Raw genomic sequence first — 19,029 nt, 5'->3', positions numbered from 1 at the left:
TGAGGTACAGGCAGGACGGGACATAGGCATCGACAACATCAGGTAACATCAATGACGGACACTGGACTCGGGTAAGACACGGACTGAAATACACAGGACTGATTGAAAATAAACGGAAACAGCTGGGTACAATCCGGGAAACACACGTGGGTAAGCAGGGGCGTGGCAAACAGGAGGAGCCGACGAGCAGGGCATGACAATACCGACCATTATAATGCATTATGAAGGTATCTATAGTGCATTATAGATAACAGCTTTAAGTAAAGTGTTACCAAAATTGCTTCTTGACCCAGATCAAAGATGAGGGCCATTGCAGTCCTATCAGTTGTTCTCTGCCCCTTAGTCCTTGTTTTTAGTTTGATGAGTCATGGTCTTGGCTAAATGCAGTCTCTCCGTATGCGACAGAGGCCCATGAAACCTCATTGTACAAGTCAACAAGTTCTTTCGAATCTGTAAACATACAGTACTGTGCAAAAGTCTTAGGCAGCAAAAAAAAAAATAAAAAGTTTAAATAACTGTCATGTTGGTGTAACACTATGCTGTTATGCCTGGCAAAGCGTGTCAGCTTAGCCATTTCGAAACCTCTGCTATAATAACCCTATTATTTCCAGCAACCATACAACACACCCGTGTATTTTTTGACCTGACCACTAGCCCGCCTCATATATCTATTCAATATCTCTTTCACTTTTTTAACTAATTAAGTTAATTAATTAAGTGAGCCGGTGGTGAAATTTAATAAATACACAGAATGGATCGGGTGCCACTGAGGAGAAGTTTGGGAACTGAAGTGGTGTTCATCTAGCTATCCAAGTAGATATCAGTAACTTTTTGGAGAACAGAAGACATTTTTACTAGTTTTCATTGTGTTACTCATAATTTTCATATGTTCTTATGTTAAATTATAGGAAAATGTGCACTTAATACCCAGATAAATAGCGTTAAACATTTCTTTTGAGTGCACAGTACTGTATATCTTGTACGTGCAGATCCTAACCAGGTGGACTGCAGGGGCCTGTATCATGAATCACAGATTTTTAGGTTAGCAAGATAACGTGTCGGACTTAAGGTAGTCTGGGCTAAATGTAAGTGGACGAAGATAAAGTCCATTTAAAATGGGGTACCTTAAATCTGACAAGTCATCTAGTGTAGCTAACCAACAAATCTTGCTTTGTGATAAAGACCCACAGTGATCATGCAAGCTCCCTGTTTTCTGAATGGTTAAAGCATCATGTTTTTGATGTGATGTGATTGCTTGAGAGTATTAGAGAGTGCATAAGGGTAGCCTTTTGGGGTGTACTGGCACAATAGAGTTTGCCTGGCATAGCTCGGTGTCTCTTCTCTTTGTTTCTTGGTAAACTGTCCTTAGACCAGTGTTTCCCAGCCCGCTGCTCGAGGACTCACAGACAGTCCATGTTTTTGCTCCCTGCCAGATAATCCACATTTTTGCTCCCTACTGGGAGCTGAGAGGGAGCAAAATCATAGACTGTCTGGGGACCCACGGGGACCAGGTTGAGAAACACTACCTTAGACTGTTGGCAACTAACGCGAGAGTCCTTGACGAGGTTTTCCGTCAGGGAGAGGGACCCGTGAGGCCTCCGTCCCACCGTCTGTGTTCCTGTCTCTCAGCTGACGGTCCTCACCCAGAGCAGCTTATACACAGCTTAAAGTTCTCCTGTTTATCCACTTACGTGGCTAAATAAACCCCATGTAGGCTAAGTACCTGGCCCAAGGGGACCACAGCAAAGGCTGCCAGGCAAATCCACAACTGTTACAAGTGATTTCCACCCCCGCAGTAGATTTTTTTGATTAGCGTAACAAAAACCCAGTAAAAGAGGATCGTCGGGTAGAAGACTTATGGGTGGATTTTACGTTCAGTGCACACCTTAGAGGAAATTAATTTGAATTTTTACCATAACCCAGCAATAAACAAGGTAGCTCTGCAGTCCCCAAGTGGGATATAGTCACATGACGGAGGAAAACGGGGAGGGGGGGGCAATTTTTGAATTCCATTTGGGACCCCTTGCAGTGGCAGTGCTTGGCTAAGCAGTTATGGTCGGCGTTTCTCTGAGAGCTGCTGTCAGCTGGTGTCGTCACCTGCCACTTGGGGAAGCTTCATCTCCAGGCTCACAGCAAGCCTGTCAGGTCACCAGGGGTCACCGAATGCCACTGGGAGGCGAGGAATGCTGCAGCGAGGGTGTAATTCTCCTGAGAGTCAGCAGGGCGGCGCTCCGGCTCCACCCCAGTTCGACATGTGGCTGCGTTTTGTGCCAGAAAAACTTCAAGGTACCATCGATGATTAAATACGGGTGACGTGTTGAGTCGGAAAGTGCCGGTGAGTCCTGACAGGTGGGAAGAGATGCGAAAAGCCGTGACCTCAAAGGGGGAAAAAAAACATATATCATGAAGACCTTTACATTTTTACCTGCTTGAGTTATAGACTGTGAAGGTTTCCTCGCAGCTTTTAGTCACAATAAAGCTGTCAGGAAGCCATTTCGTGCTCGCATTACTACCCGCTAGCCCTCTGGCGTGTTACATAAACCCTCACGCAAAGGTTGGAATAGTTCAGTTTACTGGCACTCAGAATGACTCCTCTCTGCAGTGTTAGTCTCAGTGTCTTGAAGGAGTGTTCCGGCCTCTGAGTGCGCAAATCAATACGCCGTTTGCCGGATCTATAATGATACAAATGAAGCTCATCTCTGAAGCTAGCTATATCGATCCAGACGGATGGATAAATGGACCGAGCTGACCCCATGTGTTTAGTATTGCTGCTGTTTAGGGGACACAGCAGATGAACCGAGGGTGTCTGGCAGAAGTAAGATTACATTTTATGTTCTTCATTCACTCAAGATAAGATAAAACTTCATTCATGCCGAAGGGGAAAGTGTTCGGCACACGTACAATTGTGAAACAGCAGGGTCAGCCAGTTCCGGGAGCAGTTGGGGACTTTTCCGACCCTGGGATTTAAACCAACAACCTACCGATCACAGATATACTGTCCTAACCCACTGAGCCATACACCAAGAAAGAATGAAGAGTAGGAATGAAGCAGCCTTCATTTTGGGTCAGGGAACCACCGGGTCATTTCCGTAGAATCAGAATGTGTCCACGTCGATCAATCACTCTCCTCGAAAAACGGAGAGTTCTGTAAATGTTTGCCTTGGGAAATGCGACGTCCTACAAGGCGTTTTGAGGGCCGCTGAGTGCCGGCGTGCGTAATTCACCGGACTGAGCTGCTAGGAAGAGTGCAGAACAGCTTGAACAAACGACCGGCCTGCTGTATGCATGTGTTGCATCAGGTCTGCCTTTAAAATAAGCGGATAATCGGAAAAAAGAGTAATGCTTATGAAGACTATTTCACGTTAATATCAATTTGCTTTAGTACATCTGGGAAATACAAATTATCTAGGCCAGTTAGATAAAATACTGGTTTTAGTTTTTAAGGTGATCTCTCGATTGTAGTCACATTCCATCTATTTCAGCGATACTTTAAATGCCCGCAATAATATGAGATGAAAATATGGAAACGCATAAGTAAATTGCTGCTATAGTATTGTCAGATTCAGTCCTGTGACACTGAATACACCCTTTCAAAATCCTTTTATCTAGTAAATTTACATTTATATTTTATTTACCTGTGTTAGTCCAAGTAACAGGTAAAAAAAAATAAAATAATAAAACTTCCATCACTGCATGGGGGGGCCTAACAGGGTGTCAGGTGGGAAAATATTCCTACTTTTCATGCTGCCCGTATGTCCATTTTATTTTTATTTATTTCTGTTTAGTTCCAGAGGGTAGCGTAACATATTTCACGCTCAAGTTTGTGCAACTCGAAGCTTTCTCTGTGTGGTGCGGGGGGGGGGGGGGGGGGGGGGGCTATCAGTGTGTTACAACTTTCTGACAGCAATTATTTTGGCAGGTCTCATATCCAAGGAACTTCACAGCATTTAGCTTTGAGGGGAAGATGAAATCTCCATTCTCACGCGAGTCCTCTAAAGGTTTCTCTGACTGCCTTTGAAGAAACCTTCGCATTACTGTGTTTCATTAAATGTGAGCCACTACTGGAAGCAGACACAGCCAGGGATGGTTCCCCGCACCACGCTGAAAAGCACATTGTTAAGCTCTCTGCAGCATCTGGGTGAAGACGTATGAACCCGCTGATTTCCAGTCACCGAAAGAAGACTAGGTAGATAAATATGGAGATACTTTTAAATATTTTCCTTGATGCTGAAAAGGAAATATTAAGAATTCTTTCTTAATAAATAACCAGAAGCAAAGCAATAGAGACATGAATGTAAAAGTAGATGTGAAAACAATGACTTTATTTGAAAATACTTGTAAAACACATCATATAAGGATCAGGAACACTGTTATAGTCTGAATCGTTGAATCATTGAAAATAGTCCTGATTACTGATGTGAAAGAATCTGTTTCTTGGCTATTTTCATTAAAAAGTTTTACTTGAGACTGTGAATCATCATACTTCACTAAATCTGCAGAAATTAGAACAATAATTCTTACAATTGATATTATTACTGCCATTTATTTATATATTCTAGACATTAATACGCAACAAAACCAGCAATTGCAGACTTTTAATTAGATCACGGTTAAACACTGTTTTTAGATTGTTATATGTTGTGAGGTAACTTCTGGTTGCTGACGAGCAGCATTTAATTGTACGGAAAAATGAAACATCCGTTAGCTGCGAGTCGTTAGCGTGTCCGTCAGTGTTAATTAACAAAGGCCCTTGGCGTGATTTGCACATTGGGTAATGTTTTTATTGTTGTATTTGAAATCTTTTTTTTCTTTTCTTTTTGGGGGGGGGGTGTTTTAATGTTGGAGAGCTAGCTAATAGCCCTGGGCTGAACTAGCTTCTCCACTCGTAGTTAAACTGTTTCATTACGTCTTATAAGATAGCTGGTGGGTAGACCCCCGAATTTAAGCAGCTCAGTCCTTCTAATTCGGCAGAAATGGACGATATATGAGTTTTCATATGTCGGGAATGATGCCTGTTGTGAATCTTCATGTTCGATAGTATAATCTCATATCCCATAAGCCCAAGGTACCAAGCATCTCGTTCCATTTTTACGTTCCTAATACGCCTCGCTGTTGTCTGGACTTCAGGACTTAATAGATTATTCGTCTAATGGATTGAAGCGCTCGTCAGACATCCTGGTTTTCTGGTATACACGTAGGTCTCTAGAACTTAATAAACAATTATCTGGCACAAGACATTTGATTCACTTTGCATCAGATTCACGGCCCCAGATGTGGTGACAGATTGGAGTAAAAATCTGATTTTAGGGAATCATTCCTGAGACTATAGGCCCGGTTGAATAATCCAGGAATATGGAACCACATAGAAAATAGCTACACTTAATGCATTGATGTACCAGAGAAGAGTAACCAAACCATTTCCAACGTACTGCCATTATTAAATTGCTTGAGTCTGTAGTTTTGTGGCTGGGTCGGCCTTTTTGCAAACACCTCTCTTAGTACGGGAGTTTTAATCAACGGATGGTTTAACAACGTATCACAGGAGGCTAGCAAAGCAGTGGATTTTACAGGTGAATGTATCCCAGAGTAACTGTAGTGGGCAGAAAGGAGGGGATACAGCCCAGACCATATGGTACATATTTAAACAGACATTTCATTTTCCAGCAGAACAGTGCTCTTACACACATTCTAGAATCTTTTCAAAGTTCTGAAGTTATATACCCTTCTATAACATAACATGCCATATGAATTCAATGCAAATAAAAATTCCCATTTAGTTCCCATATGAGTCAAGTTACGGGATAACTTGAGGTCAGCGCTCTTCAGCCAGCTGTGAAATAAGCGTGATGAATTTTTGCAGCAACTTTACGAAATGAAACGAAAATTAGACAACAATTTATTTCACATTCTAAATCGTATCTTGCGTTACATATACAAATTCTCTTAAAAATGACTGGCACGACAATCCTGTGAACTGCCATTAAATGCAAAATACTTTAAAATTTAAAATATGAAGTACTCATAATAAACTCTTTTCAGTTACTATGTAGCTTTTGTAATTGTTTTTGCGACAATAGCTGTAATAAAGCCAAAATCGCCACCTGTAATAGCAGCTGTATATTTCCACATGGACAGGCCGTGAAACAGGTCTGTGGTACTCATACCATAAAGCACCGAGTGTGAAGACAAGCACAGAATTTATTTATCTGTGCCCAGTGCGTAGTAGCGTCCGTCCTCTGTGAGACACATTAATCCTGGCGTGAAAGGGGCACTTGGAGTGGACTGGAGGTGAATCATGAGTCGCCAGTGGGCTTCACTCAGGCGTCAAGCCGTGATTATCATATTAGACAGCTTGGAAGGTCCGTCCCCATCCGGGACACCTGGTTAGTCTGTTAGCTTTCAGTTTGTCTCATCGCCCGGGTAACAATAAGCAACTGTTTTTTCCAGAGGGTGTTTAAATTGGGAATACAACACCGGCTACTTGTCAGTTTGACAGACAAAATATGGGGCCAAGATTATAACACCCCCCCCCCCACACACACACACACCCCATCAACATTTTATCATCATGTATATAAACACAAAACAAACTGTCGACATTTGTGAGACACATTTGTTATCCGCTACCCTATTTACATATTGCCACATATTATCCGTTAGCCTAAAATCTCTTTTTTTTAAAAACTAATTTATTGACACAGTCATGAAGATATGTGAGGTTGTCTGTCATGAACCTCATCCTTCAGGACATTTATATCTGACTGGTGATGACCATTGACTGCTGTGTCAAGCCCCAGTACATTTGAAGTGGCTGTGGAAATATGGTGAGCAGTGACAATAATGCTGTTTTGTTCAGATATCCTGGACACACATCTGTATGTTCATTACTCACATACGTTCGATGGCATTGATTAATGGCCGGTTTTCTGCGACCAGGTGTTAGTGTAGGCCCATATATGGATAAAAACAGATTACAGGATGGAATTGAATCCCAGGAGTTCTTGAATATGAGTTTTTTTATTTGCAATAATACTTCTCGTTTTCTTCTATTTCAGTGGCAAACATTCTATGGCGTGAAGAAGGTACACACTGTCATTATTTGATAATTATATTATTGGATGCCCCAGTGTTCAGATTATTTTTAGTGTACTGCAAACCAGCATTAATTGTAAATTATAGACGAGAGGTTCATAAAGGGCATCATAAAATGATACTAGGCCATAAATTTTCTTCTTCATCCGTTGATGATAAAACCAAGATTCTGACTGGGAGGTTATTTTTTCTGTCTGTCCTGCAGGCCTGGGAATTGCCAATATGTTCTATGTGTTTTACGAGGATGGGATTAAAGTCATTCAGCCAGTGGCGTGTGAAATCCAGAGACACATAAAACCCAGTGAGAAGCTGCTGGGTTTGCAGGTAACGTAATGTGCTCTTTGTTGAAAACGGACGCAGATAAATACGATTACTGCAGCTAGCTATCTCATCCCGGTAGCGCGCTACTGTTTATCGTCTGCGGTCCGGGAAAACTCTCATATCCTGGGTAGGTGTTTGTGATATGAAGAGGGGAGTGTTGTTATTGTCATTAGTTTTTTGATATTGCTCGCATCCCATAATGAGCGTAATGAGTTTGGAGATCACAGCCGACTTAAATGTTTGGGATTGCTCTGGTTCCTAAAGGGATCCGCTGGAATCTAATTTCCATCATCTGCACACATTTGAAACTCAACTGGATTCATCTGAGAGAACACCTCAATTACATTTAATACAGCAGTATTGAAGTTGCCCATTTTCTCGCCGTTATTTTGTGAATACATTTAGCAGGCATCTGTTGCAAAACAGGGGAAGGGTCAAAAAACAAGGTGTGCTTCAATGAGGGCTTCCAAGAGATGGTAGGACTCGAGAGATTTCAAATGGTGTTAGGAGAACTCGTGATGAAGGTATTCCTGGAACCATCCATTTTCATTGCCATGGCGTTCTTGGTGTAAGGCAGCAGATTTTTGCAAATGTATGCTTACTCAGTGAAAGAGAAAATGATTAATGTAAATTTAGCGAAACATAAGAGCTGTCTTAGAATGTTCTATGCCCTGTCAAATGATTTGAGTGAAGTAGCAAACGCAGCAAGGCGAGGTTCTTCCATGCAAACCACAGGCCTGCCTTACAATTTCATAAAGCTGCGAAGGGTTAGCCTCTGTGAAATTCAGACTCAAATTCAACTACACCTCCGATGGTCACCCGGATTTCTACAGGGAGGGAGACGATTCCTTTCGGATGCTAGAGTCCGGAGCATTTTATGCCTTATTGATGTGAAGTGGCTGTGGGGTTTTGACGATAGTGTCTGACGGAATTCACTCCGAATATTATCATCGTGAGCACAGTGACTTCATGTCCTGGTGCATAATCAATCCCTTTTAGCTACTTAAGTGAGCTGTAGAAATGAGGGTACGTGCTGGATTTTCCGCAAAGTGTGTGCAATTATGAAGGCTGGACATATTTTGGGGTTCAGCTAGAGTGATTTAGCTGCCATGGATGCAATTCTGATGGCAGAGTACTTACAAATTAAATATAGACAAAATTGAAAAATCAATTTAAACATTAACAAAATCTGAAACATAACTAGTCTAGATCTCCTACCTGTATGTCTTTATGTAGCAAATACTATTTTTTTCCCTGCGTGGCTCTTATTTAGACTCTTCTACTACAACCCTACCAGAGAATATATTAACGATCAACAATGCTTATCCATTATCGCCTTGGCTGTTTAATGACAGACGCAGGTCACAGCTTTTCAGGAAGGATTGTTTTGCCAGGAAAGGTGTGAGGGCTTTTCAGGAATCCCCCTGTGTGTTGCCACTGAGATTGGTTCCATCTGGCTGTGCTGGCAAGGCAACACAGAACCTTGAATGTGACCGCTCCACTGGGAAGCTACTATGTAGGTCAGCTGACCCGTCTTACTGAAGATGAGACTAAATGGTGCCCTCTTGTGGCATCTCTAGGGATACAGCTTGAGCTAATTTGGTTGGCTAAGATGGTCTTTTTCTCAATCGGTGCAATCTCGTATTCATGTCTCGATCCCTATATGAGGACCTTTTACACATTTTTGTTATATTTATGTTCGAGTTATTTCCCTCCATAAAATATGCAGCGCGTTCACCTAATCTTCCTCGTTAATTTCCTGTGTTCAGGAGGAGGTTTGCCCAAAGTCAGAAAGTTTTGCAGGACAGAAATGCATCTGGACGTCAGCGGTGAATGTCAAGGACAAGTATATTTATGCCACTCAGCCAACCTTGAACAGAGTCCTCGTTGTAGACATTCAATCACAAAAGGCCGTCCAGGTAAGCCTTCTTTATCTATAAAAGAGTCGTTTTTCATGCCACTGTAAACTTGTTAATAAATCTAGCTGAACGTGGTGAATACCAAATATTCCTTTGATGATCAGCATTGTGTAGGAAGTCAGGGTCTTCTGTTTAAAACTATTTCTGTGTTGAGTTGCTTTTGTTGAGCGGCAGCACGGTATTCATTGATCTTTTGGAAAATTCCCAGTAGTCAGCTCACAGCTAGAGTACTTTATTCTCATTGAATTCATCACCGAAAATAATTTGTCTCATCGTTACACAGATTCCCACAGTGACTGAGGTTAAATTAAACTTCCGTCGCGTGCGGATTGCAATTCTTTGCATTACCATGAGTGCGGTCATATTTGCACACCTGTGTGTACACATTACACATTAAATTCAGCATTCGTGCACGAGCCACCTTCTAAACTATATTTCCACTACCTGTACCTGACAGGTGACTGAATGGCATATGCAGAATGGCTCAAAGATATCATCCTGGCAAACTCTTATGTGCGACGTCAACATTAACGTGCAAATTCACTGTGCTGTCTCTGGCCGCGAGGAGCAGGTGCTTCGGACAGATCTAACCATGGGGTGCTGTGGCTCCGTGGGGTGTGTGAGAAAGGTTGCTTTTCCGACGTAATTAGGCTTTGGTGTATTTTGATGCTTCTGGGGATGCAAGTTGTCCCTGAGCTTGGGGCCTGTTGTCAGGTTGGGGCCCTAGTGTTCAACAGGCCCTCCCTAAGCTGTGCTGGTTCTTTCCCGTGAGTCACCAGCCTCATGCCTTCTGTTGGCGCGATGTTCATTAGTCAGTCACCTGAAGATTGGCTTTCGTACCATTATTCCATTGGTCATAATTAGCCCCCTGGTAGCCCTCTAAATGCAGCGAGAAATGGGGGATTGAGGATTTGTTTTTATTCCCATTTATTTTCGGGAAATGTTTCTTTTCGAGGAATGAAAAAAAAAAATCGTAACTAATGAGCAAACACCGTCTCTATACTGGATTAGCAGGATTCACCGTATTAGCATTTTGTCGGTATTATGTTGTGGTATATCTTAAGCACGCTAATTAGATGTGGGTTTAAAGTCTAAATCAAGAGAAAATTGTTGCAGCTTCTTTCGGAAGCCATAATCAAAGTAGCTAGTGCCTAAATTAATTGCCTGCTTTGATTAAAGTGCTTGTTGCAGCCTTCAGTGTTTAAGTGCCAATGCTACAGCTTACTTCATAATCAGCTATTGCAGGGAGGTTAATCAACAGACTTAATCATATTAAAGCTCTATGCTTTGTCACATTTTTGAATATATACATATATATATATATATATGACTACAAACACAGACTTCTTCTAAAAGTCAAAGAGTTAAAGGCAAAATATTTGCAGGTATTCATAAATAAATATGATAATATTTGCAGGCGCAAAAATAGCCAAATATGGCAAAATATAAATAATGTATAAACAGTAAATTTGAAATAACCAAAGCATTTAATTTCCATCTGAGAATTATGCGATATGCATTTGCATGTCAGAAGTGATTTGGAATACATGGTTTCCATATGTCAATCCGACCAGATACACTCTGTGTTCAAAAACGATTCCGTATTTTAAACATGCAGCGCGTCTCATTCGTTTTGTCAAGGTCAATGCATTTTTAAACAAGCTCATTTAATTTTTAATGCGCAGCTTAATCGAGGTCGAGTAATCATATAAGCAGATGGTTCTGTATTTTTAACAAACCGGGCAACTGGGATGCGGCGTCACTGCAAACACTGCTCCGGTCAATTATGAATAAATAACGGATGAAGGGTCTGTTTTGCCTGGCACTGCAGACAGTGAGCACCGATCCGGTCCCGGTGAAACTGCACTACGACAAATCCCACGACCAGGTCTGGGTTCTTAGCTGGGGCGACATGGAGAAGACAGCACCTACTCTACAGGTACTCAAAGCACCTCCCCGTTGCTGTAGTCCTAGTAAGACTCCGCCTACCTCAAAGCATCATGGGATTTTACATTGGAAGCATACATTTACAGTGATTTAGCTAACACTTTTAACCAAAGCAACCTAGTTGGGGTTAAGGGCCTTGCTTGAGGGCCCAGCGGTAAAATAATGTACAGGCAGTCCGCAGGTTACAAACTATATTCCTTCCCTAAATCTGTCTCTAAGTCGAATTTGTAAGTCAGAATAATTATAATTCACTACATAATAAGAATAACAACTATACAGTAAAAAAAAAAAGTGACTAAAGCCATGCAATGTTTTCACGAGTGTCACAAATTAGCATGTGCGTTCGTTTTTCCGAGCTATTATATTTAACCCAGTTTTTTATATAATAGGCACCATGGCAGTGCATTCCGTAGTACGAATTGTACAGTTTATCCAAAATGGCGTACAGTCAAGAAAGCAGCGTCAGCCTGTCCCTGAAGCAATGGGGGGGGGGGGGGGGGTTAGGGTTAAGGTGAAGTCACTCAGCCGGACATGGGGTTTGAACCCTGTTTCTACTAGTTTTCACCAACAGATGGCGCTGTGCTGGGTCCATCCCGCTAATGTGCAAAGCAGGAGTGCTGCCACTAGAGGCAGCAGCGGGCTGCGTGGCCGCGTGTTCTAGCCGGCTTAACGAGCGGAGTGGCGCAGAAGGTCTCCATCTGAAACGCCTTTCCTTTCCCTCTCTGCTCAGGTGATCAATCAGGCCAGTGGGAGTATATCCCATCACACCATCCACACACAGCCCGTCGGCAGGTGCTTCGACAAGGTGGATGATTTCTTCATCCCGAGGACCACCCTCATCATCAATCATGTCAGGTAAGGGAGGTAGGGGGCGCCGGTGAGCCTGGCCATCCCGTGACCCAGCCCGTACTTCCTCTAACGCCCGCTGTCCTGCCAGCCAACAAAAGTAGGATCCATTTGTCATGGCTGACGCCTCTATAAAAGTGCAGTAGATTCATTTTGTACGGCGATTTGACACTGCTGCAGTTGTATTTAACATCTTTAGCTTGGCTAGGGGGCGCCCCCAGGACGAGAGCCAACAGGCCCTTTTTTGATACTATAAATAAGGGAGCCAATGAGTAGCTTCGCCTAACGATTGAGGCTAACGGCCTGTTGCTGTACTCCTAGTAACTCTCCGAATGACTCAAAGCACTAGGATTTTTTTTTACCAGGGCTAGAGGGTGGTGGTAAAATTTGCCAACCAGGTGGGGGCGCAATTACGCAAAAGTTACTAGTAGCTGTAGCTAATTCCTTTTATATGCAGTAATTGGTAAAGTAATATAATTCGTTTTCAATGAAGTAACTAGTAATTCTAACTATTAATTTTCAGTTACTTGCACAACACTGAGGGGAACTGTTAGGGAACTGCTGTCAGTTTGCGGGAACTTCCGGAAGAGGGGGGATGTCTGTTTTTCAGTGTCGAGTCTAAGAAAAAAAATATACTAATGCAACTCCTGTACGCGAAGAAGGTTGACTAGTTACCTGACAATGCAGGGTGATGCCGGCTGATCCATGTGGCTGAATAGGAACGTCCGAAAGTGACCACTGCCTTACGGTTCAAGCTGGGGTAGGATTGGGGGGTTAGGGTTGCCTTACATGTCCCTTGTCCTGCTGTGCATATCCTGTGACACTCGTTGTCCCCCCAGCCACTGAAAACAGGAACCATCTGTCACCACTGACGCCTTCATAAAAGGTCACCACATGCATTTTGTGCATAGATTTGAACTGCAGGGGCTGCATTTAATGTCTGATGCACAGCATTTTTAGCCTGACTAGAGGTCGCCATCAGGACAAGAGACAACACGGCCCTTCTTAATGCTTTAAATTCTATATCTATCTATCTATCTATCTATCTATCTATCTATCTATCTGTCTATCTATCTGTCTGTCTGTCTGTCTGTCTGTCTGTCTGTCTGTCTGTCTGTCTGTCTGTCTGTCTGTCTGTCTCTGTCTGTCTCTGTCGGTCTGTCGGTCGGTCGGTCTGTCGGTCTGTCGGTCGGTCGGTCGGTCGGTCGGTCGGTCGGTCGGTCGGTCGGTCGGCCATATGATCATATCACACTGATAAAGTATCAAGGTTCTGTTGTTCTACAAAAATCTCCAAAGCCCCACCAATGAACCACACCATCCTTAACCGTCCCCTTCGTAATCATGGTCCACTCGCTGTCCCCGTCATTATGTGCCCTCTGCAGTGAAAGCGCAGCCCGGTGGTGTCAGGGTCGCAGTTCAGATGCTTCTCCGCATCAGGACTCGGGCTGTAGCCCTTCACCAGAAGAAGCATCATTCACACTCATAAACCCAGAGGAGCAGACCTGCATCCTTCCATAGTGCTGAGAGCGACTTATTACAGTGTACAGGGGTGGGAGTCACATAGCTATCTTTACTAAACAAGTTAAATAATGTTAACTGATACGATGTATATTAAGATATATATTAATTAAAGTACAGTTTGTTTATGCAGATTACATTTATTTGAGATTTCATTTTATTTTTATTCGAGATTCGGTTTTGTTTCAAGAGTTGATAATGTTAAAAATGTTATAAAATCGTAAATGCATCAAAGCAGATAGGAAAATAGTGTTTAAGGGCATCTAAATAGACATAAAATGTCATATATTGCGTTTTCCTGTGTGACCTGCTATGAGTTGTATGACCTGTAGTTCATACTAGTATTTGGACTGGAGGTCTGGGTCACTACTGTTGCAGGTGGGCGATTGGAAGATTCTGGAACGTAGTCCCGGGACTGTCCTCCTTGGATTCGACAGGGCAATTTGATAGAGTTAAGCAATGGCGAGTGAGCCTCAGGAACCTACTGAATCCAATAGAGGGGGGAGGTTCATTGATTTTTTTTTTCATACGGGGAATTTTCTGAGGTTTCCTCATAGCAGATCGAGCGCAGGAGGAGAGCAGAGGGTCGGGGGCTCAGTGTCCATTCAGCCGGCTGTTAGTGCAGCCCACCCTTCCCAGAAACCTTGGCTGTGCACTCAGCCTCACACACCTGGCACCAAGTATTTGTTTGTTTATGTTGGCGTGGATTATCTCTAGGCTTATCATTCATTCCGTGATTTCTTTGGCAGTATATTTAATATACAAAATTCAAGTAATATTGAAGACGGTGTTGTTACATTTCTAGTAAATAAAAACTCAGTAGATCACTTGAGTTAGACTGTCTGCAATTAAGCAGAGAAGAAACATTTAAAGACAAGGATAATTAATTGTAGATTTAGGCATATGACTCCACATTACATGTTTCTTGACATTGCTGTACATTAAGTTTGATAGCACAGTGTTTTAAAAATGCCTCCCTTATTAAAGAGCTGTCTCACTTGATTGCAACATATAGATGTAGAAAAGAACACTAACTTGTCAGGTATGAGGATGTCAGCATATCCTTAATCATTTTTGCTGGACTGGCCGTTTATAGGTCAGTAGTAAGTTATAGAGTAACCGTTTCATGATGATAAATAGCTAGCTTTCATTTCATTACCGTCACGGCCCGCAGAGTCATCTTCATTGCATTTCATTACCTTTCCAAGCTGACATAAAACATTGCTCATCAGTTTTAGCAGTTTGGTGATTTTGACTTGAAGTAATAGTGATGTCGAAAATGCAGGCACCCATCAATCTTCTAAACGTTTATCCTAGTCAGGGACACCTAGGGGGCTGGAGCCAAAACCAGACAGTGTAGTGGGAAGATCATGCAAACTTCACATAGACAGAGCGAAGGCAGGCTTCGAAATGCCCGCTGTGGAGGCACAAGGATACAGTGCTGCCCACTGATTTACCGTGGCGCCCCTGTTAAAAATGCAGACATCATTGATTTTGACAGTTTTTTCAGGAAATATGTTCATTATTGGGCAGCCATACTCTCCCAGAGTCTCCCCCTACAATGCGAACTGTCATCAGTGATCTCGTATCGATCCATACGCAGTAAACAAACACCTGACGCCTGGAAGCAAGCGGTAAAAATCCCAGGCGAAAATGAGCGCACGAATCACAATCAAGGGGGGGGGGGGCGGGCTGCTGGGACAGGGGCACCTGGCCAATCGCTTTCTTTCGTTGAAATGTGTCGACAGGTTTGGATTCATCCTTCACAAGAATGAAGCAGCGCTTCACAAGATCGACCTGGAGACGATGTCCACTGTGAAGAAGGTTTCCCTGAAGGAACACAGTTGCATTCCCAAGGCCCTCGCCTACACACACCTGGGCGGCTACTACTTCGTGAACTGCAGGCATGCTGTGACGGGAGCCTCCAGACCACAGCTCATTCTGGACGGGATCACCGATTCTGTTATCGGCTTCAACCGAGACGTCAGCGGCACCCCTTATGTCTCTCCGGACGGGCGCTACCTGGTCAGTGTCGACGACGAGGGAGGCCTCATGAGGATCCAGTCCATCACGGTCAGGGGAGAAATCCAGGAACCCTTCGACATCCACACCAACCTACACGTCTCTGACGTGGCATTCCAGCCGTCCTTCACCGAGGTCCACCAGTACCACGTGTTCGCCAGCTCGAGGCTACAGACCGACGTGCTGTATGTGGAGCTGGCCAGCGGGCAGGTCAAGATGATCAAAAGCCTAAAGGAACCAATGAGAGCTTCGGAGTGGCTCTGGAACAGGAAGAACCGAGCGATCGTGGACAGCGGCCTGTTTGGACAATACTTAATGACTCCTTCACGGGAGTCTCTCTTCATATTGGACGGCAGATTGAATAAACTTAACTGTGAAATTACTGATGTCCCCAAGGGTAACACGATCATATGGGTAGGGGAAGCGTAGAAATTACATTCTACTTATTAAAATTATGGATTTAACCAGCCTTGTAATGTTTAAACTTAAGACCTATACAAAAGCTGTATTGAACTCTGGGTATTCTACTAAATCGAGATTTGTATCCGTGGCAACAATTCAAAAAGCATACATATTTATAATAAGAAATTCCAATATTGTGAGGACATATTGCAATAGTCTTGTTGAAAGAAAACCTCTGTTAACGATAGTAATTATGGTGGAAAATGATTAAATTAAATAACCTACGATACTATGTCTAAATATTTCCTTATTTTCCGCAGACCTAAAAGGAAATCACAGTTAGAGAACTGATCACTGTGCTCTATTGCTTTTTGTACCTTGGAGGAATACACCTTCAAGACGAAGAGCAAATGAAACTATTATCCACATTCGTAGGAACGGCAGTCCTAAGATCATCTTTCAGGTGCGAGAGGTCCAATCAAATCTGCCGGCACTGAGGCAGTACGATCATAACTATAAAATCATTTCCTAGGCCGAGTTCAATGATCAAAATAATGCCATTTCCTTTGAAGATCACTTTGAGGCATGTGACCTAATCAAGAATGTCGATTACGGCTTTCAGACAGTTACGATTTTGCAGCAACTTTTAACTTAAGTATAAAAGAAAATCGGAAAATGAGTTCCGCTAATAAAAAACTAAACTTACTACAAAAAACAAAAAGCAATTAAATGAGTCATTTTCACATGTTGTGCGAAGATACAACTAATAGCTATTATTTGAAATTCGTGTCGGGGAAATTTCGTTAACATGGTGAATTAAGGAAAGACTGATGTATCTAAAGTGTAAGATTAAAAAATGACTTGTTTGATGGAAAGTAAACTGTCTAAACTGTTTAAAGGAACATTTCATCCATTTGTAAGGTGTCTGTGCTGTGCTTTATGAAGGAACCCAAGGTTTGTTGTAAAGCTTTATTCTTAAGTGAAACTGAACGAAACAGACATCAACAGACTATGGTGGAGGGTCCTTCATTTCAGTCTTAAAAGAAAAAATCTAAGCACAGAACATTTTCCGTTTGTGCTTCATATTCAAACCCTTTTCCTGGGTAGATGTATTCTATGCATTTTCATTGTTTTATCCTTACTGAATGGTTTTTATTTTTATGATTACTTTTTTTTTTCTTCGAAGGCACGATACCAGTTTTATGCCATTTTATTTTAGTTTAACATTAAATACTGAGGCTTTAAAACTGAGGTGATCATCCAAAACTATTACACTTTTCTAATCTTTTGTTTAAACTACACAGAGCTGCTCAGATCCCACAGCTTTCTAATCGCTATCCTGTGATAAAAACTTTTTTCTAGTTACGTTCTGTACATAGACACTAAGTGGTCCTTTGACTATCCTGCTCGTTAGTTTCCATAAATGTGTCTTAGTGTTTCTAATTTATAGGAACTAAATTAGTTTCCTCTGTAAAGATCGAAAACAAGATTTTCCACCGTGACGCAGATGAAACAGTTTCAGATGCACATGGGTGAGTGAAACATTATCTGCCGAATTGTGACGTCACCTATTATAGCATTGTCTGTTTTACATTTAGTCATGAGTGCTTATTCATGTGGTTGCTATTTATGTAGAAAATTGCTTGAAATTGGGGGGAAAAAAAAACAATAAAACATTACTTTTAAAACATTTCTGATGTTAACTTCATTTGTCAACTAGTGCTAATACACCATGTAGCCCACAGTATGTCAGCAGCAGCTTGTCCAGCATCTTGTTCTGGGTTGGCCCCTTGATGCTATAATAGCTTATACTCTTATGGGAAGGTTTTCCGTTAGATGCTGGAACATCGCTGGTGGTATTTGCTGCCATTCCGGTTGGGTATTGATGCTTGGTGGTCAGGTTGCTCTCTTTGAGCTTGTGCGGCCGACCATTTCCCAACCGAACTTCCTTCCAATTTATTTTGACCTTCACAATCATTTCACTTACTGTTGAGCAGGGCAGCTCTAGCACGTCAGAAATGTGGTGAAAGGTTGGAAAGATGGCATCTTATGATGGCGCCAAGTGGAAAGTCACTAACCTCTTCTTTATGACCGCCACTTCTGTCCATTGTATGATGTTGGAGATTGACGGCATATGCTGTTTACATTTGCATTTTGCTCAATTTTAAAGTTTCCACTATGGATTTTGTACATAGGTCATAAAGAGAGGTGAAATGCTTAATAAATAAGGTGCCTGTAGAGCTGAAATTATTTGAGCAATTTGGAGTAATGCTATCACAGTTATCTTTTGGCGTACGAGATGCAAAAAAACATAGCAGGTCATAAATGACATTAGATGTTCCCTCCATGCACCGTTATTTAGATTTATCCACGGCTAAGTATTTGTGTCACTTTTTCAAATATTATTAGGAACACTTTCTAAACACTTTTAAAAATATTGCGTACAAGATCTCAGGCACATCCTTTAAACTGAATAAATACCTTTCTTGACAGGAAAATCACCAGTATTTTCTTTGAATGTACGAAGCCATTTCTTCAAAAAAAAAAAAGTGTAAGAATAAACCCCTGCTGTTTTCGCCAACTAAATAGCTAGCAGTGAAGGCACCGTTGCCAGGGCGATGTTACAGGAGGCTTCTTCCTCATCATCCGATCCTGTGATGCCGCGGGTCACGATCTGGGTAAGATGTGTGAAATAATACAGTCGGCTGATGAGAGCTCACGTTCGGCCGAGCCCGGCCTCGATTGGTGGCCGGAGCACGCGGCCCTTGGCAGGGCATGATGAGTGCGCCAGTCGTGCTGAATGCTGATCACTGGATGGGAATGGGGGTGTCAGGCACTACTGCTTACAAAATCGAGCACCACTGCCATGGAATTCCTGACTTCATTAAATCAAGGATCTGAGTCACGTGAAAAACAGTTCCACTTCTATGATTTAGTCGATTACTTCTGCAGTCTAATGCAT

General features: G+C 42.4%; 1 protein-coding gene across 3 annotated transcripts in view; it reads left to right on the top strand.

Annotated features, from left to right (window-relative positions):
* The window catches only part of LOC125720713 (follistatin-related protein 5-like), a 96,265-nt gene extending 78,508 nt beyond the window's left edge, over nucleotides 1-17,757 (top strand). For all 3 annotated transcript variants that reach the window (XM_048996478.1, XM_048996479.1, XM_048996477.1), the window contains 6 exons: nucleotides 7,056-7,082; nucleotides 7,298-7,416; nucleotides 9,183-9,332; nucleotides 11,164-11,271; nucleotides 12,010-12,134; nucleotides 15,392-17,757. In XM_048996478.1, coding sequence (XP_048852435.1) covers nucleotides 7,056-7,082; nucleotides 7,298-7,416; nucleotides 9,183-9,332; nucleotides 11,164-11,271; nucleotides 12,010-12,134; nucleotides 15,392-16,094 — 1,232 coding nt within the window. In that variant the 3' untranslated portion in view covers nucleotides 16,095-17,757. The remainder of the gene's footprint in view (nucleotides 1-7,055; nucleotides 7,083-7,297; nucleotides 7,417-9,182; nucleotides 9,333-11,163; nucleotides 11,272-12,009; nucleotides 12,135-15,391) is intronic.
* Nucleotides 17,758-19,029: the final 1,272 nt, after the last annotated feature.

The sequence above is a fragment of the Brienomyrus brachyistius genome, chromosome 25, assembly GCF_023856365.1.
Source record: "Brienomyrus brachyistius isolate T26 chromosome 25, BBRACH_0.4, whole genome shotgun sequence".
NCBI lineage: Eukaryota > Metazoa > Chordata > Actinopteri > Osteoglossiformes > Mormyridae > Brienomyrus > Brienomyrus brachyistius.
Note: the sequence above shows the minus strand (reverse complement) of the source record. Positions and strands in the feature narration are given on the sequence as shown.